Source organism: Falco biarmicus, chromosome 7 (genome assembly GCF_023638135.1).
Source record: "Falco biarmicus isolate bFalBia1 chromosome 7, bFalBia1.pri, whole genome shotgun sequence".
In the NCBI taxonomy this organism is placed as follows: Eukaryota; Metazoa; Chordata; class Aves; order Falconiformes; family Falconidae; genus Falco; species Falco biarmicus.
The window spans coordinates 56,147,884-56,171,405 of record NC_079294.1 but is presented as its reverse complement, the minus strand read 5'-3'; the positions used below and the strand labels follow the sequence as shown (position 1 = coordinate 56,171,405).

The following is a 23,522-nucleotide window of genomic DNA, read 5'->3' as shown; positions in this document are numbered from 1 at the left end:
GATGTACAAACACATTTACAAACAACCGCTTAAAGACTCAGGTCCAAGTTTTTCCAAAGCCATGTTTTTCATACTTGATTTTTTTTTTGGATTATGAACATGTTTTTGTTGAGATGTTCAAATTATGTTAAAAAATATTGATTTTTCTTTCTTTAAAAAGAAACAAACAACCCAGAAAAAACAGAGTAGTACTGGTTTGATAAGGTGTGCTGCAAGAATGTAATTCGCTGTTCACTGTTTTCACATTCCAGAGTCTATTTATCCAATCAAATAGCTAATAGTTCACAGAAATACTATAACCTGAAACTTACTGAGTTATCAAACCATGAGCTGAAAACTTGTGATAGCAACTAGTCAAGAGTTTTTCAATCAAATATTTTTCATTGGGAAATGATGATCTGTCAAACCCATGGTTTAAGTAGAACAATATATATAGTGACAAAGACAGAATTTCTGCCCAAAATGAGAATATTAGACTCATCCAAAAATACCCAATAGTCTATGAATTGAACAAATGCATTTTTCCAGTTCTGACTCTCAATATTCGATGTATATATTTTATTTAACAATAAAGAAATTCCTTTCACTCTCTTGTAACAGCAAAATCATTGGATATGCCAAAGAGCAGCAATTTAAACTTTACCATCACATTCCTCAGATCAAGGCCATAGCTGACTGACACTAAAATGATTGTCCTTACAGCCCAATGAATATTTCATTGCTGCATGCAAAGTGGGCCAGCATTAACAGAAGAAAGCTGGAACTGCAAAATTATTAAACCAGTAGCTAGACACTGTGCCACTGCCCATTCTCCAACGAAGTAGGCAGAATATGAACGTCAGCCCCATACATATTAAGCAAGTGAAGTGTTGTAGTCACTGGATAATCTGTTCAGATATTCTTTCTCCTGTTTTAAATTTAAAAAGTTTAAAAGCTTTGGAGTTTGTACCACTGTACTAATAGAAAGTAAGCTTTCACAAAATGGAGAAACATTCATGGCTTTGCTGACAAATAAGCTACTGAGAGGAGATCAGAATGCATTTTCTCTTTCATATTAGTAACTGAATTAGTAAGAGCTATCTGTACTGCAGTAATACTTAGGAGACTAGGACACTTACCAGCTGTGAAACCTGTCTTACTAACTCCTTCCATGAATGCTCTGATGAATTAGAATTCAATACGTAGTTTTTTTCCTTGAGCATGCAGTAGTTTTAGCTAAACCAACTGCCCCAAGACATCTGGCTACATACTGTTCATTTAGAAGGCAAACCAGACAAAACATTTGTTTGGTTTCTTCCAAACTTTTAATTAGGCAGAAGTACATTATTTTAACAGCTCATCATAAGAAAGAAAAGCCTGAATAAAGAATAAGTGGTGAAAAAGATATATAAATCATATTAAAAGAGTTAATGAATAAACACAGATCACGACAGTTGATTCTGACCCCAATTACTTGCAAAAGGAAGAGGTGAAATGGCTGAATCCTAAGATAGCGGCAAACAGGTCAAGTCCTATTCATGCTACGCTTATTACTGGGGAAGAAGTACAGGGAATTTCACAGGAAACTGAGCTTTTTCCCTAGGTGGAGAGAGGGAGATAACTTTGCATACACATAACTGGTTTTGAGGCAATACAGAAAGTATGGATACATTCAGATAGCAATTTCAGATAGCAAAACCGTGCCTTAATACTCAGACACGATGATATTATCACGTGAAAGTACAACACGTACTAAACATCATGTAATAAAAAGATCAGTATTTTATTTTTTTAAGTGTCTGAAGCACTGAAATTCTTTCCCATGGCTTTAATCCACTTCTCCCACTAATGCTAACACAGTAATGCTGGCTTGTTGTTTCTGCCCACACAACTTTGATTCTATGTGAAAATGATGGTTCTTGACTGCAGAGGGACATATGCAGTTTTACAGAGGTTAGAAAACAGCACAAAATTGTTCACATATCTCAACTGCTCTTACCTTTATTTATTGGGAAAAAAATAAAGTTAATTATGACTGACACGTCTGAAGTTCTGAAACAGTTCTTGGAGGGTAGGGGAAAAGATAAACTCTGTGCTATTACGGGACAGAGCCATAATGAGAAAAAAAACCATGTCCTGTCCAGCGCAGCAGAGAGGAAAATGTCCAGGTGACTAAAACCTGAAGTCTGTGTTGATAAAACACAGCAAATACAGTCTAGTTCTGATCAAGTTCCCTATGAAAGAACAATTTAACCTTCAATAACATAAAAATTGCAGCTATTTGTCTGTTTATTTTCTGAATGTGTAAGAGATGCAGGATGAAGAAAGTACACCCTCAGAAGCAGGCAAGTGTGTGCAGGAAGAAGAACTGTGTGCTGTCTCTGTACAGACCCATAGCGCTAGCAGTGGCTGCTTAAGAACTCAAGAGGAAACTATGGAGCTCTGGGAAAAAAAGCAAAACTAAAACCCACAACAAAAAAAAACACCAAACCCCATAAACAAACAAAAAGATTCAAGAAGAGAACCAATACAGCTCAACTGCTTTTATCCAAATGAGGCCATTAGGAGGCAGCAGCCCATGTTAAAACATCACAAATGGCATCAAACTAAAACTTAGCTACAAGACATCTATAAATAAGTATAGTCTTCAGCTCTGGAAAAAAAGGCAATCTAAACCAAAACATGGCATAATCCCAAATAAAACATTTCAGAGTCTTTGAATAAAATTCATAGCCTTTTTGTGATGAAAATTTATGGCAATTTTTTCCCATCTTTTGCACAAAAAAATATATAGTTCTACAAGAGATGCTAGCTTTTATGGCTTTACATTTCCTGAATAAAAATTTGTAGTACAGTTTAAAAAAAAAAATGTGCATTTTTTCTTGCAACAACTTTAATACTTATAACTTTATGGGAGATATATTCCAAAAGCAGGATGTGTATGTCTGGGAAAAAAGTTCAATACTGGTATGATGACTAACTTCAATTACACAGTGTCTTTCCAACAGAGTACTGTAAGACACAATGCAAGCATAAAGTCCTGTCTTGCATCGAAAGGACTTCATGTTCAAGCTGGAATCCTGAAAACAACCTTTAATATAAAAGCTTGTGTCAAATACGGACCAGTAAGCAATGTGATTAGCAGTAAAAGTAACTGAGAAACGTGTTTGACCTGCAGGATTGTGCATATCTCTTGAGATATGCTGAATGCTTAGAGCTTTGTGGAAGATGCACAGGTATTTGCAGCATCAGGATCAATATTCTTTGTTCCCCTTCTTGCCTCAGGGCCATAGCATCACCAACACTGAAGTTAATTGTCCCTAAAATGCTAAATACAGACCAACCTAGGTTTGCTGAACAACAAAAGTCTGTAGACAATATGCATTGCCTGATTAGTATGTTCTATTTGGCTTGGTCAAGTAACATTGCACATGCTATTTTTCCTATAATGCTGAAAAAAGCATTTAGTCAATAAATTTGTTTTGAGTAGCATAAATGTTATTTGGGATGGTTCTCACAATCTAAGGACTGATGAGGCATTCATTCCCAGTAGCTGCCATTATTACTGGGGGCATTGTACTTTTTAGATAGCATAACCAGGACAGACTTGTTTTGTCTCATGTTTTAATCATCAGTAAGCCAAGGATTTCGCGGTAAAGGAATTATATTGCTTACAGAGAGGGGAAGTTAAAACAGCACAAATGTGCTTCATGCACACCTCCCAATGTGCCTGAACAGACCTCATTATTCTACTTAGTTTAAACTGTGAGGAAAAGAGTGATCTCCAGAAAAACAGGGTGTGAACCTGGACAATTTCAGGTCTTGTTCTGTTGAAAAAGCATTCTGGCATCAGTTCTAATCTGCTAAATAGAAAAATATAAAAACACTTAACTTTATCCCAGTCTTCATTTGTTCAAAGAACATCCTCTGAAAAAAGCCCTAGAGAAAGAACGTAAACTGCATTGCAAAAGTCTGTATTTAAGAGAAATGTCTGATTCTCATTTTTCACTTTTTAACCACTATAAAGGAAGTAAAGACTCATAATGAAAAGGTTCTTACCTCTCAATTTCACCTGTAATTGTTGAAGGTATGTTAATTATCCTGTTGATTAAAGCTATTCTGCTAAATAAGAAGAATACTGTTTCCAATCCCTTTGTTCCATAAACGTTATTCTCGGGTCCATCCTTCATGCCAGTTTGTCCTTCAGTTGCAGCAAGGTACTTGTTTGATAAATCAAGCACTCTCTTTGAAAACAAGTTGATTACTGCACATTCTTCTAGCACACAACAATCAGTACATTTCCATCCTGGCAACATTAGTGATAGGTGGTTTTCATTTGACACAAGTCCAAAAGAAACAGGACACTGAAGCATCAAGATATCTAAGCGTCTAACACAAAGATTGTCTATTTCTTTATCTACACCCCACGGTAAGAGACACGACAAAAGCAGTTTAGCTGTATCAGTGGTGACATTCACATCAATGTTAGTTGATGGCTGCATTCTAATCTTTCTTGAACTCTTCATTTTTTTTTGCCTTTTCATGCCACCACTTTCTTCCAAAGGCCTAGCTGCACTATTATCCCTACAGACCTGGTTTGAACTAACAGTATCTACTTGCCCATCCACTGGAGATATGGAGCCAGCAGTTTTAATTCTTTTTAACGTCAGCGCCCTTTTCTCAGTAGTACTTTTGGCTCTTTCTAGAATGTCATAGCTGTGGAATGAATTCGATGACTTTAATCCATTGAGTTGAGATGACAGCAGAAGCTCCTCAAGTTTTTCCAGATCAAATAAGAGAATATGAAAGTTTGCATTGCTCCATTTTGTCTTAACTGGTAAAATAGTAAAAGGCTGGTAGATGCAGCTGGTATCAGTTAACTGAAAGAAAAATATGAAGTGTCTAAACAAAAATCCATAGTGTTTTGCAGTTTTCAAGATATAAGCATAGAATTGCTTATGGAACAGACCAAACCTATTAACTCCATTCATTTCAACTTGATTATATATTCACTTCTTACTAAAGAAAAAGTTCAGCTTTTTTTTTTTTTTAATAGCTTAAGATACACAGAGCCCTGTAAACACTAAAATACAGGCTCCTTATAACATCTTCAATTATACAGCCACACTGTAGATTGCATACATCTTTGCTAAAACTCTAGGCTGGTACTACTTCTGCTAGGTCTCATTTCAAGCTGGAAGATATTTAGAGGAAAGTTTTGAAGAATACAGCTTTTTTTCAAAAATAAAGCTAGGGAAACACAAATCCTATGATGCTGCAAAATTCTTGCAAGCCTTGAGAATCTATATGCCTTGTAGCAATCTGGTATGTGCCTGAGATGGGGACTATGCCTTTTCCCATTTCAAAATACGCAAAACTATCTTAAAGTTACTTAATTCTAAGCTGTCACACATACTTTATCAGCAACAATAACTTATAGTCACAAGTAATTACATCTCCAGTTACAAAATTAGTTACCATAGATGAAAATAATTGAAAGAAAAAGGCTACAGAGCTACTACAATGTTTGTGAACATCTGATTTCACCTTATGTCACCCCTATTTCCAATCTGGATCTTTCTAGAATTCACCATACTTCAACAGCTTTAAAGATTTGCAGAGCATTTCAGTTCCACATACTAAAGTGTTAATTGTGCTGGTATAAATACACATCTGCTTACTGCTGTTAATTAATACCCAAAGAAAGTAGTTTTTCCTAAAATCTGTCTGAAAAGATCTGAGAACAGCTACAGTTACTCACAACTTTGAACTGGCATGTTAAAATACAGTAACAGTAACCCAGTGATGATGATCTATAATAGTGTCAGCTGATCAACATGAGGAAATAGTCAAAATAATCTTAAATTTTCTTTTAAACTCAGTTTTACTCTTGTAGTTTCATTCGTTAAATGATAAATCACCATGCAGAATAAAAGCTTTCATCTTTTAGAATCAGAAATAATTTTATTTTGCCAGTGTCCTTGGCATAGGATTGGTACTATGCTGTGACAAACTTCTGAGGGGAATGTTTTTGGACACATTAAAAATCAGCTCCTTATACAGATATCACAGAAGAACTTGCCCCACAAATGCCCATCAAAAATAAACTGTCCTGGACATTAGAATCTTAGACAGAATATAGTCTAAGCCTACAAAAAGAATGCAATATTTGAGATGATAAACTAAGATAAGAAAGTCTTTTCTACTAGGACATAACCTCTATAGATTAGATACTTGCTAAGCGGAACCTGTGGAAAGGAGAGAACACGAATAAATACAAAAAGAAAAATATTCATATAAATCCATGTGAATGGAGGATACATGCAGGCAGAAATAAGCGCCTAAGGATGAAAAAGTCAAGAGGGGGAAATTCCAAAATCTGCCCTGTAGTCCTTGAGATATTTCTCTATATGAGAAACACGCCATACTTGCTTTTCCCCCACTCCTCGTTTCCCATGAATACTTCAGGACAGACATTCTGTCTTGGCCGCCTATGCCAGCCAATTTCTGAATCCTTAGGGAGAGGACATGCAGCAAGTTACCTCAGATTCCATATTCCAATTAAGATCCACTTGCAAGAGTGGATTTCCAGCATTACATCAGAACATACAGTTCTGAGGAGAAATACACATCTGGAAATTAAGAAAAAAAATATTTCATATTCTTGCTGTCCTTCTCCCCATACAACTTTCTGTGCCTGTGTATACCCAGTGTAACAGAATTTACAACAGAGCTTCTGCGGGCTTCAGAAAGCAGGAAAAGTGTACCAGGGGAGGCACAGTAGCATATCAGCCTCTTTTGCTACTTCCTTGCTCCTTTTTCTATTATTAAAGGACTGAACCTATGTACCGCCCAAGGAAAAGTCTGCAATAATACTGCTACAAGTTACAGTTAATGACAAATATTCAGATTTTAAAAGGATAACCTTCTTTCAATAAAACTTATTTTCCTCCTCAACTTTAGTTTTTAGCTTCATTTTAAAACGTAAAATAAAGTCTGGAGCAGTAATTCCTTTTAAGCAAAAAAGTGAAATATTTTGTAAATGTTGACTGGCCATTATGAATTTCAAAAATTGTTTGGGGTTTTTTGTGGTTTTGTTTTTTTTTTTTTTATAGGTAGAATCACAGACATCACAGAAATGTTTACTGGAAGGAATATCTGTACATCACCTCATCGAACCTCCTGCTCTGCAGACTTTGATGTCATTGATATTTTTATGAAACTGCTAGTATTTCAGAATTCATGTTCTGAGGAGGAAAACCATGACAAATATCCAATTATAATTTGAAACAAAAATCCTATTCTGCATGCAACTTAAACATATCAGAAACTGAACTAAATGACAGAATTGAATCTTGAAGAAAACACCAATAAATTTCCATCATAAAGACAAAACTGATTTTTTTTTTTGTCTGAGAGACTCCAGGTGAGTTTGCAGAAGAGCAACTACTTACTTTCACAGGAACCCCTGTGCTGCACTAGCAAGCAGCATTCCGTAAAGGTAATGGGAGGATCATCCAATGGTAAAGTTATGAGATTGTGACACAACATCTCATATCAGTATCCTGCTGTATCTATTAAAAAGGTATCTTTTACCTTTAGGGGAACAGCAGACGTGAGAGAGGAGAAATTCCTCGTTGATGCTTTTGCCCTTTTCTTTAAGTGCTTATGACTGGTATGTTTTCATTGTCCTGCACAAGCCTCTGCTCTCAGCACCGTGTTCAGTCTTAGCTATTTCACCTTTACAAGCAAGCATGTACAAGCAGATAGTACCAAGTAGCAACTATTCAGCCCAGTGATACTTTTGCAAACAATTATGCCAGCTTCGTATCACAAGTGATATAGACTTTTCTAGATCACTACGTTAATTTTTCTTGTGATAATTAGAAATATTCCACTAAAGCAAAGAACTGTTTCTGTTGAAAATAGCTGAATCCTAAAAGAAAGCATCAAGTAGTGTTTGTAAACAGGGCAGCAGATGGCTTTAACTTGAGAAAGATGAGTTAACACTGCATTCAAGACCACCCCTTACCTAACTCCTTTTACGTAACAAACTATGACTTTATAGGATTAGCTGTTTTTAAACTGTTACCATTGTAGTTACAAATAACACAAGGAAAAAAAATTACTCTCTATAACCTGTAAATTATTTGACTATTTAATTTTGGATAACAACATAATTTGGCTTTCTGTTATTTAGAGAACAATGCTGCCAACAGATGAGGATGCACGCTAAATACATAATCTTTTTTAAAGATCTCCATAGGGAGTCAAAAGTAAGATATTATAACTGCTTGTTCAGGTCTTTTTTTATCCCTTTCCTTTTTCCTTTTTAGAAAATAATACATTGAAGTTAAGCACTAGGATTAATTTAATCTTTAATTATGCTGTTTCCTAATACATAGAAAGAACCCCATGAAATGCAAACACTGGAATTCACAAGCTAGCTTTAACATTAATAGAAATATTTTCATTCTCTCTATTCTATACATTTAAATTTGGTTGATTAACATTTAGGAACCTTTAGGAAAATCACCATCCAAACAAAGGAGAATACCGTGACAATGTCAATCTGTTGAGGCATCTGGTGATACTACTGTGTGCGAAGCCACAATAAATGTTTATTGGCAATATGAAAGCTTATTGACATTGATCCGAGAAGCATCTACCAAGTTATCTTAGCTCTGTGCCATAGGCATTTCATTCCATTGAAGGAAGGTGGACATCTAAAGCTTTAGACATAAAACACTATTTAGGAAATATGGACAAGCTATTCTCTGTAACAGAAGATGACAGAAAATGGAAGGAAACCCATAAAACTAACCATGAACTAGAGCTGGGAATAGCATTTGATGAGTGTTACTAAAAAGCAGATTAACAGATATTTACATTCTGTACTCTGCCTTTTCTGACTCTCCAGAAGTATTTCACAACAGTAAATCCTACTACATTCAGATAAATATTGCCATTATTCTTATTTTCTTTTCAAATGTACACACATTAAGGGTTTAGTAACTCTTTGTCAAAAACCAGACTAATAACAATAGCAAAGCATGACTTGTCTCTGAACCACACAGTCCCACTTTGAGGCCTTCCTGTTGCCAACACGATGGCTTCAGTAATGAAAAGATCCCTTTGGTTTTTTTTCTGACAATTTTTGCACAACTCTTACCACAGGATTGTCTTGCAAACATGAACTGCTTAAGGGAATACATCCAAGTATCAGGCCATTCAAGCCTTACTGTTCTCCCAGTGAATTTCAAATGATCACGTCCAAAAATAATTTAGTAATACAGATTCTTCCTTCAATTCTGTAAATTAAATGACCACCACACTATGACGTACTGAACATAACCTACATATTTTGATTATCATTTTGAAAGACAGTATAGAGCCATCCATCAGAGTTTATCACTGCTAGTTTTAAATTTTGTTTCTGACATGGCCAACTTTCTGATTCCCTCTACTAACAGGTCCCCCCGATCACCAATATTCCATCTACTTTTATTAATTAGCTGAAAAAGTGGGAAGACTTTTTCAGTTATTCATTTTAATTTATATAATTATATATATTATTTTATATATAATAACATATATTTTAATACTTTAATAATAAGTTATTATAGAGAGGTTAAACTGTATGACTTTTCACAGCTTCAGTCATTTTATCCAGATTTTTAAAAGATGATCTTTGCCCTTTTTGTGTTGTCTAAATGTATGAATCTAAAATGGCTATAAATGTTAAGGTCCTCTGCTGTAGTTCAATTTTGAAAACTAGTAGAACGTGCTACCTCTATTTTTTTGTGCATCACTAGTGGTAAGTCTAACAAGGAGCTACTGGGAAGGACGTGTATGTCAGTCAAGAAAAAAAACTTTAGTAATAAGTCATGTTTTCATAAAGTGTAAAAATTTCCATGCTCAGGGCTAAATCCAGGTGTTTATTGTCATGATACAGCTTTATTACTTACTTTTGCTGGAAACTAATAAATAGGAAGCACTTTTGTGTATGCATGTATTAACTCAAAATTAATCTAATAGCACATTAAAATATTGGCTAGTCCCTAACAAAAAAAACCAACTAGTAAGTATATCTCAGGAAGTTACTGTAATTATCAATTAGATCTCAATTTAAACTTTTCCAAATCTCTAAGTAAAATAGCCTACTGGTTTTTTTAATTAGCAAATCACAGTTTGAAGCCGAATACTTTAGTAACAAGGCTAGACCTTTGTTCAAAATAAAGCCATTTGGGTGCTGACAACATTCCCACTTAACAACTGGAAGTTCGAATATTTGTATTGCTTGGACAGATGTGCACTGCTTGATAAGGCTCCCTAGGAGGCCTTCACCTGCAAACTTTAAAGCAGCAAGAGGTCTGGCTACAGACGAAAATTATACCCTGAGACTCACAAACATCTTGTGCATCATATCTCTGACTGACCCACAGCTGAACAAGTTTTCTACCTTCAGGAAAAAGCAAGATCCAGGACATTCCTTCCAGCCCTTTCCCCAGCTTTGTTGCCCTCCTCTGGATGCATTCAAGGACCTTCACATTCTTCTTAAAGGATGGGACAGCAAACTTAAAGCTGGAGCGACAGACTTTGAAGACTCACTTTAATTGATTTATTCTGGCATAGAATTCATTGCTGCTCCACAACTAACAAGCCTGTTCTTCTCCCTCTCCTCTTCTCCCTTTACACATCTTTACCAAACCACCTTAGCACTGAAGGGAAAATTTACCCATGTCTATGGAAAGGGGAAGGCAGGGGGCTGTCCTTACTGCGGCCCCCAAATACATCAACCTATGCCATTATCTTTAACAGGTTTAAGACAGACATATCACATAAAAATTTCATGGGAAGTACAATTCAAGTGTTATTTTACTTAGTTGCCTTCTCATCCCTAAAGGCCTTTTTCCACTGGGATACAACTTGTTCCAGGAACGCTATTCCACTTAAAATACACACTTCCATTAGCTCGCAGGGATTCCCATACTGTTTCGGCTCCTCATATGTATGTACTTTCTCCACACACCCGCTTTCTTTACCAGATGCATCGTATTGTGGGTTTTGTGCTAAAAACAGATTTGACAAGAATGGTCTTGACACCATTTTACATAAAGGAAATAAAGTGGCAAAATCACATGGTAGATATTCAGAAGGCAAACCAGACTCAAAATATACCTAGATGTCACTTTGATACCACTGAAAATAAATTGCTCAGTTCGTACAGTATGGGTAGTATCAACTTCTACATAAAACAAGTCCTGCAGCATTAAGCATGATTTTTTCTTACAGACTTTTGGCCTTACTTATCTATTGTGTTCTCACTTTATCCCAAAACATAACAGGATAAAAGTGACACAAAATAGACCCCAAAGTTGCCAGTGCCTGGAGAATTAAGCATGCTGTATAAAGCATAAATGTGAGCTATTCTGCTGATTCTAATAATTTTTTAAACTACGTAGCATTCAAGGGGTTTAATTGTGTTCCTTTGAGCTTTCTCTTGTGAGACAAAGTATTTTGATCCATTAACACTACACAAGTTAGAAAAAAGATTTGTCCCCTTCTTTATCCACTACTTAATGCTCAGGAAAGTGTAAGACAAAAATTGAACAACTTACTTTTAGGTGAAATTTTAGTTAGATTTGAGGGAGGGTGAAGGTGGCTTAATGGAAGTGTTATCAAAGGACACTGGAAGATTCTTTCATTAACAGAAGCTGCAATGCTGCTGATTTTTTGTGTGTGTGTGCGCATGCATGGGATTTTCTCTCTTATTTGTCTGAGGTTTTTTGGCAGATTCATACCTTTCTATTTTGACAGTCATTAGACTGAGTTTTAACACAGGCCCAATACAATAGTGTACTTCAGCACATGATAAAAGCCTGTCAGATAAGAAAGATTTCCTCTGAAAAATTAGTTCATTGCCAAAATTTACTTACTATAAAGAAATCTGCTAATTTAATCAGTACAATACCACCATCCTACTGTCTGTTCATGTGTATTCAGTGAAGACATCCTATGAACAAAGTACATGTACTTCACCCTTTCAAACAAGAATTTTTAAGCGAAACCTAATATAGAATCATTAAAATAACTGCATCTTATAGTCTTTAAGAAGTTCCTCAATATGACAGTTTCTGAAATATCACAATGAAGTCTGAGAATACAATTTCAATATGCTTATTTCAAGGAAATTAACACTTATTTTTGTCATCTGTCTTTGCTGTAATCTGGCCTTTAATTATACTACAAAGAAAATAGAAACTTTAAAGAGTATTTACATGTTTGAATCAATTACTGTTCATTAACTCTGTGGCAATCAATAATATTGGCAATAAATAGGATTTTTTTTAAAAAAAACCACTCGGTTACAGAAATGAAAAGAGGAGGGTGGAGGAGTAGAATTTGCCAATTAAAATGTGTTGAGGACTAAGAATCTTCTGTTTATTGATCATGCCAGTCATTGGGACATCACTAGAAGTTCAGAGCTCACAGCTTTTCTCAGAATCACATCTCATCATTGGCCTGGCTCTAGGCTCACAGAAAACAAGCATGTCACACAGCTGCTTATAAAAGTCATTTAGCTACTCCTATCCCGTCTCTTACATTATGACTTCATGGATCTGGAAGAACTGTTTTAACCAAAGCATGGCTACCACACCTAGAGGTCTTAAGCATTAACTTACATTGCCAATGACAGCTCTGTTCTGTTCTCCACAATGCTTTATCCTTGATGGTAGGAAGAGTTACTGTGTTTGGTTTGGTTTGGGTTGGGTTTGCTTTTTTTAAAATACAGAATAGCTTAGTAAATGTCTTTACTTGCTTAGACATTTTTTCTCTTTAACCTTCTCAGAAGAAATAGTACCATTACATATAACATACATAAGAAAAACAATTATGGTTTGGGTACATCTTTGCAGGTGCCATCTCAGACAGTTTTGCAAAATATGAAACCTGGAATTGTCTCAGAAAACAAATACATAAACAATGCACAAAATGGCTGGCACGGTGTAAATTAAAGCATTAAATTCATTTCTAAATCCTCTGAGCCCTCAGTTGCTAAAGATGGTAGTCGATAGTAGTAAAAAAAAAATTGCCTCCTTGAAACGTGCTTGGTGGACAGCAGCTTGATGATTGGCAGCACAAATAGAAGACAAACGAGAAAGCCTTCAATCTGCAGCTGATGCACAGGAAGAACATGGGGAGCTGAGTTTACAATAGAGAAAACATTACCAAGCTAATGGCACAGGCAATCATTTGACCACCATGCATCTCTGATAGCAGCAGGGCATCCATTTTCAGTTAAGTGTTAGAGTACCTTTTTGCTTTCTCTGACCACTGCAGGGGTAAAACAACCTAGTGTGTGAAACCCACTGACTGGTAATAAATTACTATATTGGATACTTTTTGTTTTCTTTCAGCAATGACTTTACTGTGTATTCCTGCTATCATTACCAATTAAAGTGGAGATCGCGTTAGCAAGCTATATCTAACTGTATATCAGTCCCTATGCTCCAATTGCTTTGGCAAGTATCACAGGGTCAAGAGGCTCCTTTGACCTTTATCAGCTAAGTCTCTCTGACCACTCACTATTTGAAGCAATCTCAGCTGAACAGATGGACACTTTTGCAGACTCTATAAAGCTTAGAATATAAAGATAAATGAAATTGTGTTGGGGCTTCAAACTGGTTTATGAGCATAAAATATTGTTAGCAAGTTCCACAAAAATCTCAGATTTCAAATAGTACATCTTAAACTTATACCGTGAACACAACACCTTTATCTACTAGGAAATTGCATTTTTTTTTTGTTGTAGCTTCTACAGATAAAACTAAGAACTTGCTACAAGTTAGATGTTTAGTTAGTACAAAGTCATTTCTGAATTTAGAAAGCCTGATTTAATTACTTTAATGATTAAAAGACAAGCAAGAAGAAAATTTAATATAGCCTTTTACCATGACAGTCAGTCAGAGCAGTATATAGCACATGATCAAACAGACCATTCTTTGGAAGAATACTGAAACATTTGGATACTACAGAGCCATCAGAGAAGGCTTAGACCTTCATTTCAAGTTCCCCTAAGTTTCTGTAAAAGCCCTTACTCTAAATTATTGCACCAAAATTTTAGCCATACACCACATAGGAGAAAGCTTCAAATTCCCTAGGTGATGCTTGAAGAACTGGTAATAATTAGATATAAATGTGATCGCAAGACCACATTTTGTGTTTGTAACTGCAAAATAATCTATTGTTCAACAATAACATCAAACAGTCTTTTGTCTGAGCTAAATCACATCAGCAAACCTCCCTTGTTAAGTTCATAACCTTAAGTAACAAATGTTTTACAGGCTTAACTAGATTTAGGGTTGAAAATCTCTTAAATTGGATAAAACCATGGGATACTTTTTTCTTTTTTTAAAGCCTGGCATGGTTTTCAGAAGAATAAATTCTCAAGAGGTAAAATTATGATCTGTATCTCTGTACAGGATGTCATGGATGTTTCATAGGAATACCTCCCCAAAACATTTTTTAGTCCTTCATTCTAATATCATCCCAACTCAACCCGCAATGCAGAACAATCTTACTAACAATGATCCCACTGTTAGATGCAAATACACAGCTCTCTCATACTCTTGCTCAGCTGAAAGGATGAACAATCCAGGATATGTGCAAACATGCATTTAGTTAAAAATAGTTACAAACAGCAGGTATATAATTAAAAAAGCTCTTAAGCACCATCACTAAAAGAACCTGCATAGGAGAAAGGATGTAAATTACCAGCTACACTTTCATCTCCCTGTAAAGAGCATATGCACCTTCTAAACTAACAGCTCCTATCGGCAATCCACATATGCACGCTCCTGAGTCTAATTCCTGCCTGCTTCCTGGAGCTTTGAATTCAGGGAGCACGTGAACAGCTCCTGTCACTAAAAGTATCCATAGCCTCCCAAAGCAGGCAGACAGGTCAGGCCTACCCTCTCCAAAGCAATGCTGGCCTTATGCATAGGGTGAGGATCATACAGAGTAAAGGTGTTACTATACCAAGGTCATTCATATTCCTTACCTTCAGACACTTCATGTAGTCACAGGACAGAGGATCCCCTTGAGGGGGGCGTTTAGAACTTTTTTCTTATTCATTTACCCTTTCTAAGCCTCAGTACTCACATATAAAGAACCAAGTGTAAAAATCCTGGAGTCAGCGGTGGTACCCCAGTTTGCTCTCACATGCCACCTATGCTTGACCTGAGGCTTCTTCATTTGGACAAATCAGTCCCAAACAAAGGTGTCAATTCATGATGAGTTCTCCCATATGAACTAGTTTAAAGAAACTACTTTGAACTTGCCTTACATGACTTTCATTAGTCATTACAACAACTCTGGCCATATTACTGAAGATGCCCAGATTCTCCTAAGAATCCATCTCCCATAGATAAAAGGCTACAATATTTTTTGAGTTGGCATCATCAACATTTGTCTATTCATTTAACTGCAACATAAGCAGAGTCAGCTTCTTTACTTCTAACACTATAATCTTTCTGCTTTCATTCTTTTTTAGTCTCAGTGGAGAACGTTACTATCTTTGCAGCACTCTGAACAGTAATTGCGGCATCACTCCTGATGAGTCTGTGGCACAATGTAAGTAGTTAAGCCAAGGAATCATCAACCTCTAGTTGTGTGATGAATAAGACAAAACAACTGGATAAACCTCCCCTTCTTATCTTGTATGGAAGGTCACCATCAGGCAGACTGTTGGCCAGATGGATCTTCTGGGCACAAGAAGTTTTTAATTGTTCAGGGAGAATTACTAACACATCCATTGCTCAATGTAAGGACCTGGTATGAAAATTAAATGTTTCTCACATTTTGTTTTCATGTCCACACTGTCTGTCTCTCCATTCACAAATATTCAACTTTAATTTTTCATTGGATTTAATGCAAGTGTATATATAAAAGATCTTTCAGACAAATCGTAACACAATATCAAAGAGTAGCTGGTAAGTAAAGCTTATTCGTTTACCCTTTCTAAGCCTCAGTACTCACATACAAAGAACTAAGTGTAAAAATCCTGGAGTCAGTGGTGGTACCCCAGTTTGCTCTCACATGCCACCTATGTTCACGTGCTCCCTAATATTCCACATGCCACGGAATATTCTTCAAGTTAGTTCTCAACTGCAGGAGCGAAGTCTACTCCCCGCCCCCCCCCGGAAAATACTTCAATAAATATATATAATATATAGATAACTTTATACAGAAAACTTTTGCTTTGCACTAGAATTAGTATCACTACCTGTCTGGGCACACTATCAGAAAGGCAATTCTAAACACAATACCTTTGACAGTCTCTTCTAACAGTTTTATTATAGAAAGCATAGAAAGAACCGTATCTTTAGAAATATATAGGGCCTAGCGACTGGTGGTAGCCAAAACATTTTCAACCTTACTCAGCACTTAGGATGCTGAGTAAGCCGTAAGGTGGAACATCTCCTGTTTCCTAGACCATCAGCTGGACAAACAATGCTATAGCAATCCACAAAACACAGACTAGTGACTCATGGATCTAAGAATTAGTACACTGAACAATTTACTGGATGAATGAACATCCAAATATCTGTGAGAATAATGCTGAACACAGAGATACTGCCAACATGACCTTAGAAGGAGGATAAAAGCAGGAGAATATTGCTTTGTCCTAAGAAGGATTGATGTATATAAAAATTAAGTTACCAACTCATGGCTGGCTGCTGACTCCAACTGAAACATTTGCCCTGGGCTGCTCTGATAGTGCATTTCCCATATCAAATTATAAGAGTCTCACTCATAACATTTATCTACATAAAAATTACTAAATCAAATCCTAAGTGACAATCTACTAAAGAACAAAAAACCTGTGGATTAGTTTCTTAGATATTAAAATCCTGTCTGTCCTAGAAAACGCCAGTCTTGAAAACTCAGGAACAGTCAAGCTGGACTCTCTTCAGATGCTGTACCATTCTAGGATGTATCAGGACAAGTGGTGAAGTCTCTACCCATAGATTTCAAACTGTTCTTTTATCGAAAGCTGTTCAATCCTCCTGAAGGCAGTAGCGATGCACAGGCTTCTATAAGGACACTATTTGCAAACAAGCAAACTCAATCTATCTGGCTGGATGATTCATCCTTTCCCATAAGTACTGCAAGAACCAAATGTGACCACCAGAACAAATTAAGGTTTGAGTATTAATATGTAGAAAAACATGTTAGGAGAATGGAAACACAACCACTGCTGTTGCTTTGTTTTAAACTTAACCACAGTTTACCTTAGTATTTTATTTCTGATATTTAACAGAGACAAGAGATTCAATTAGTTGCCAGAAGGAAGCTAGCAGAAAGTGAGCCTTTCTTTTGCAGAGTAAGGTTAGGTGTTGCAACACCTAGTTCTATAATTGCATTTAAGGTGCCAATGTATTTCTGAAAAAGTTGCTGCTCTTTTTTTTTTTTTTTTTTTTTATAGGTGTGTGAGGTGGACACCTAGGAAATTCTCAAAGATCTGAATTCCTGTTGATACTTCACTAAAATAATACTAATTAAACTATATGAGGCCAAGAACTTAATGTTTAGAATAGAAAAGATGATTATCACAAGTGTAAAGATTCTACCATCCTCCTGTCATGAATAGTGAAGAATTCTCAAGATCATCACTGGACAACATGAAAATATAAAGATAGCTTATTGTAGAATTATTAGAATTAGATAGAGCGCTTACAAAGAAAATCAATGAGACTGATCTACATAAGGAATTCCATCTTAGGGACCAGAAAGTAGTAAAGGTAAAGTGGAAAACAGGAAAATTCAAACAGTATACAACTCCACACACAGAGCTAAAAGAAACAGTCATAAGTGGAGAGTAAGACATCATGAACAGAACTTCAGTAAGACAGAAACCGTGTGTTTCCATCCATGAAGGTACATCCCTAAAAAACAAAATATAAACTTTGCTACAGTTTCCAAGGGACAAAGAAAGGGAACTGCAGCATGATAGCTGACGTGTTGGAGAAGACAAAGATGACAACAGCAACAGCTAGTTTAGTTTCAATAAATGGTCCTTCAATATGAAATACTTCACAAGGACTAGCGATATTGACCTTAGAATTATTTCTAGTAGGACACTGTAGCACCTTCTTTAGCTTTAGCACAGGTTCCAATTAGTTGTCTTGGCAGGGAAAACAAATTTTAAGTCAGTCACCTTGAGTATAACAACAGAGAAAAAAAGTTTATAGATGTATATAGAAACCGTGTCCAAAGTGTTGAAATAAATACTTAGGGCTTATTCTCATAGTTCTGTCAGCCTGTGTTACTTACTATCCACATCTGCAAGAGTGAAATGTGCTACAATACCACAATGGCAGCTTTTTGCTGTCAGGCAATCAATGGAGAAAACACTGAAATCAACCAATTCTTGACTTGGTGGAGCAACTCATAAAACTGCAGTAACTTTCAGCAAAGCTGACATGTGGTTCAAGCTATCAATTTCTCTCAGGATCATGATGCCTTTTAACTGGTAACAATTTATCTCATAACTCTAAAGTTACAACTTCACTGTAGTTATATTGCTACCTTAGTCCCTTGATAAAATATTACATTGTGAAATTTCACAGGAAATTTGTAGTACGAAATGCTTTGCATCTGAGTTACAGGAAATAAATATATACACACACGCCTTTGTTTCTTCACTCATTTCCCTATTGCACTTTATTAATACACTACTAAATATAGCTTCTGAACACTAGTCCCAGTAAAAACAGAAATACCCTGGCAGCAATAACAAAGATTATCAACTTTTAGGAGAAATATTCTAGTAATGTTTTGCTTTGTTCTTAATAATCCACTTCATTCAAATTATCAGGATTTCTAATTCCTCATAATAATAGTCTAAATATTAGAAAAGGCAAAAAATAAAAGAAATCCACATCTAGCATACCATTGCTAATGGTACCAGTCCTGATTTCATATTTGATAAGTATTATTTGGTATTTGTGCTTGTAACTTACTTCCCTTTTTCTATCAATTTTTCCATCAGTAATATTTAACTAGCAGTGATTTTCCAAGCTTCCAATAACAATTTTGTTTTCAAATTGCATCCTTTACTATACTAAAACAAATAACTGTTACTGTCCTACAGTTCTCATTTGTCTTTTACACATTCTGTGCAGCAATGTAACAAAGTATATATTTCTGTACACTCTTGTTTCTCAATTTAAGCAACTACAAAAATATAAACTTTGGCCTTTCTACTAAGAAAATATCTCTGTTTCACAAGCATCTTGCCTTTACATACTTTTTGCTATTACATAAGTGAATAATAAGTTCTTTAGAGAAAGTAATACTAGGTATGTCAATTTTAAATGCATTTACAAGTTCTATAGTATCTGGTACTTAGCTAAGCTGGTCATAATTGTTTCTAATAGCTGCATAAATCCAAACTTTTACAGATCTTGCGTAAACCTTTATTTAGATATTTTGACTCTACCTTCTGCACCATACATTAATGCTGAAAGAACAGTATTTTAAGAAACTGTCAAGTGAATATATCAATAAATAAATATATTTAACAATCCTAAAAAAGTTCATATATAAATAAATACATCCCCCCCCTCATCTTTATCTTGTTTGCCTTATACACACTAAAAATTTCCCTTTACTGGTCTAGCTCTTCAGTAGTATAATTCAACAGTTCAAGGTTTAGCAATTATTGCACAAATTTTAGAAGCTGTTCTTCCTCCAACACTTTTACCCAGAAGCAGCTCTAATTACATTATTGAAATCACTAGAAATATCAGTGCATGATAAACACAGATTTATATCCAAATTAGTCAAGCTGAAAATCTAGGAAACTTTTAAACATGAAAGGTTTCTGGAACATCAGGAAAACAACTCCCAGACATATCCAGCTTTTTATGTGCATCAATGAAATCATCATATGATGCACTGAAGCATTTTAATTTTTTTTTCAACCAGCTTTTCACACAGCTCCATTTTCAAATAGAACTATGACTTAAAGGTATAATAAGAGCTAGTTCCACATAAACACCATGAGCACACAATCTAGCGGGTAGTCTATTGTAATTAAGACCAGTGATTCAATACCTATTGCTACTGGCCAGGTATCATAGCAACCCTGTGTCACTGAATACTGCTGGAAAACTGTTCAGCACCAGCAAGACTATGCTTCAGGAAAATCTACAATGGCACTACAGATTGTCAACATCTGTGGGGGTTGTTACAGGGAGAACAACAAAGAAATCTGCTTTAAAAATCCCTATGCTTCGAAAATTGACAAGGATACTACAGTAGCACTACAAAAAGAAAAAAATACAGAGAGGAAGGAAAGGCCATTTTTTGTCATTAGTTACATAACTTATGCAGCCACATCCTAATATCCATCCATACAAGCTGAGAGTTGAAATAATGCTGCATTACCACACTGTTTATGTATATCCACAAAGTACTGTCTTTTTTTTCTTTTACTAAACACAAGCATCATTCATTGCTGACATGAATCTGAAAATAAAACAGATCCACTTTTAAAATAATATTTAAACTTCCACAAATGAACTCTAGATAGTCTTGTATAAAACTGCAAAAAAAGAAAAAACAGGTTACTATGAACAAGAACCCAATATTGATTTTTCTGCAGTGCAGTAAAGCATCTCCATTCTATTTGGCTGCTGTCAAAGCCACTCTTTAACAGCTGGAGTCAAATTGCACTATTTACAGCAAGAGCCCTTGTCAAGTGGACCATAAGTATTCTAACAATACACTATTCAAATGGCACTTTGCCACACAAATTGCTGACTTGATGAATACCCTATGTCAATGACTAAGGCCAATATAAAAGTTTCATTTTTATGAGAGGTTTTACATTCACATATTAAGTAAAGCTTTCTTGAAGAACTATTAAGCAATATATTTTGGGTCTTCTGACATTGAAAATAATTAAAATCTGTTTAAATATATCAAGGGAATTTGACAACATTAATATGGATCTTGTGTTAACTGCGTTTGTCACACTCATCTGTTATTGGTACTCCCACTGGCACGTGTAGCACAATAAAAGAATTAAAATGGTCAAAACACCATGAAATCAAAGCATTCTGCTTTTGTATCTGTGATTTACATGATGACAAATGTTTTGAAAGAAAGCCTTTGAAGATAAACCGCTATGTGAGGATATTTTTCTTTTTTCTTCTTAGGAGGGAGTAAAAAGACATCATTACTTTGCAAATGTTATTTTGACTTAAATATCAATGATAAAAGAATGCAATAATGAATATTAAGAAAAAAAGCTGAATCTTACTTGTGATCTTCATATGGATCATCCCATGTACAAAATAAGGATCACTCAAGTGCAATACTAACAAATCTGGAATTGAATTCTTAAAAAGAGGCTAAAATTTACCACTTTGGTGTGTGTGTGTTTGTTTGGGGTTTTTTTTTGTTTGTTTGTTTTTTGTTTTTTGTTTTTTGTTTTTTTTTTTTAAATGGAAGTGTTATTAACAATTCAGTGTGTTGTTAAATTCCTAATACACGATTGGCTAAAGCAGCAAACTGATAATGAAATAGTCATGGTATACAACATACTAAAACCTTTTGATAATCTGAAAGTTTTGCAATAGTTTCGTCTGTGTGGTCATTATACACTTATTAACATGGTATGGGATGTTGAACTCGTACCCACAGAACTGTCACTAACTCAATGAGACCTGGATTTCAAAAGACTATTTCAAGATGCTAAAATACAATGACCCAAATGAGTCAATATGGCACTCTGTAAAAACTAAAAGCAGCTTCCTGCATAAGAACTAAAAAACACAGTGGACTTCATAACAAGCCTTCATTTCAGCAGTAACAAAAGAGTGTTAAAAAAAGTTGCAGAGCTCCACCCTTATTTTGTGTAGCCCACATTGGGTTTCTGGAATAAGCATTAAGGGGACCACCACAGTTATATTCTTCTCACGTTCAGCTACGTCCTATACATTTAGCCTCTAGCATCTTCCACACCAATCTACAGAATCTACTCTAATGGGGATGGAAAGCTGGATGTAATGGATGACAGATTTTTGATGAATGAAAAGTGGTTTCTCAAGTATAGAACTTCACTTGTTCGGAAACTAGACTTAAATAACAGGTCTATAATGACAAAAAGGTAAAATAAAAAAGCATATTTTGAAAGTCATAGGTAAGCCTAAGAGACCAAAAAATATTCTCTCAATAAAAAGTTTTCATTGGGACAAGATAATTAACGAACACTGTTTAAATAAGAAAATAGAATGTTTTATTGAGAGAGCAGCCAGATGTATGTCTGATCAAGAAAACTGCTGTAAATTATTATTAAAACTCCCCTGTCTCCTATTGTGATATTACTTATTATTACTTGTGATATTATCATGATAATTCCCAAAGCTAAACTCCAGACTTGAAAATTTACCAAAAACTACTTTCCCATATTCCATGAGCAGGACATTTTCTTTCCAGCCACTTTGTTAAATCCATGCAATTTTCAGTTTAATAGCTATGACCAAAACTACACTCCAAACACAACTGCTGTTGCTGTTGTTCCTCTTTAAAAAGGCAAGAAACTATTCCTTTTAATAAAGAGTGAGATCAGATTCTGTGTCAATGGCCAACTAGTGCACCATCTGCCCCACAACATGCTCATCAGGATTACGCTCTAATAAGACTTTTCAGAAAAGGGGATCAAAAAGAACTTTAGAAATCAGACTATGGTTAGTAAAAGGTCAAAGAAACATTAAGAGTTAAACAGCAATCATTATAAACTCAAATTTTTATGTAAATTTGTAGCTACAATAAAGACGACTACCAGAAAATTCAAGAATGAGGACTTGGATTAAGCTGTACTTCATCAGACAGAATTTTGGAATACCCAATATTTCATTTACCATAATTAATAAAGCCAGAAAAAGGCTAGTGATATTTTGAAGGCTGTTTCCACATGTGAGTTGAGGGAAAGCATTTTTCATCTTCACATACTTATGGGAAGGTATTTATCTACATACAGGGTTGAGGAACAGCAGATATGACTTCCTCTGTTTATTGCAAAGAATGGAATTCCCAAACCCCATTAATTAAAAAGTGGTAAACATGAACGAGCAACATCGAGGGCCTATTCTTAAGATACATTCATATCAAGAGCTCAGTGAATATATTCACTCCTGATGCACAAACTGGGTTTTCAGAAAAATGTACATACTATTATCCTTCCAACCTGAATAAGGTACTATCTTCCTCAATGAGTTTGAGATTGGATTAAATTTGAGGCAGTTTTAATAACTGGTTTTACGTTTAGCAGATACCAGCTTTTTACTTATCTATAAATAACTGATAAAAATACAGGTATATCTAAGCCACAAGCAAACAGAATGACTATGGCACTTCCAACCTTACTTCTCATTATATAGTGTTCCTGTACTCATTTTCTCAACTTTAACAGCACATTAAGACTAGTTTCAAAATGGTATTTCCCTCTATTGTTTTTTTCAAAACAA

At 35.3% G+C, this 23,522-nt stretch overlaps 1 protein-coding gene across 1 annotated transcript in view; it reads right to left on the bottom strand.

Annotated features, from left to right (window-relative positions):
- WDR72 (WD repeat domain 72) overlaps positions 1-23,522 on the bottom strand; it is a 129,418-nt gene that overhangs the window by 55,867 nt on the left and 50,029 nt on the right. Inside the window, exon 15 of the mRNA XM_056347661.1 lies at positions 4,039-4,859. Within this exon, the coding sequence (XP_056203636.1) occupies positions 4,039-4,859 (821 nt within the window). The remainder of the gene's footprint in view (positions 1-4,038; positions 4,860-23,522) is intronic.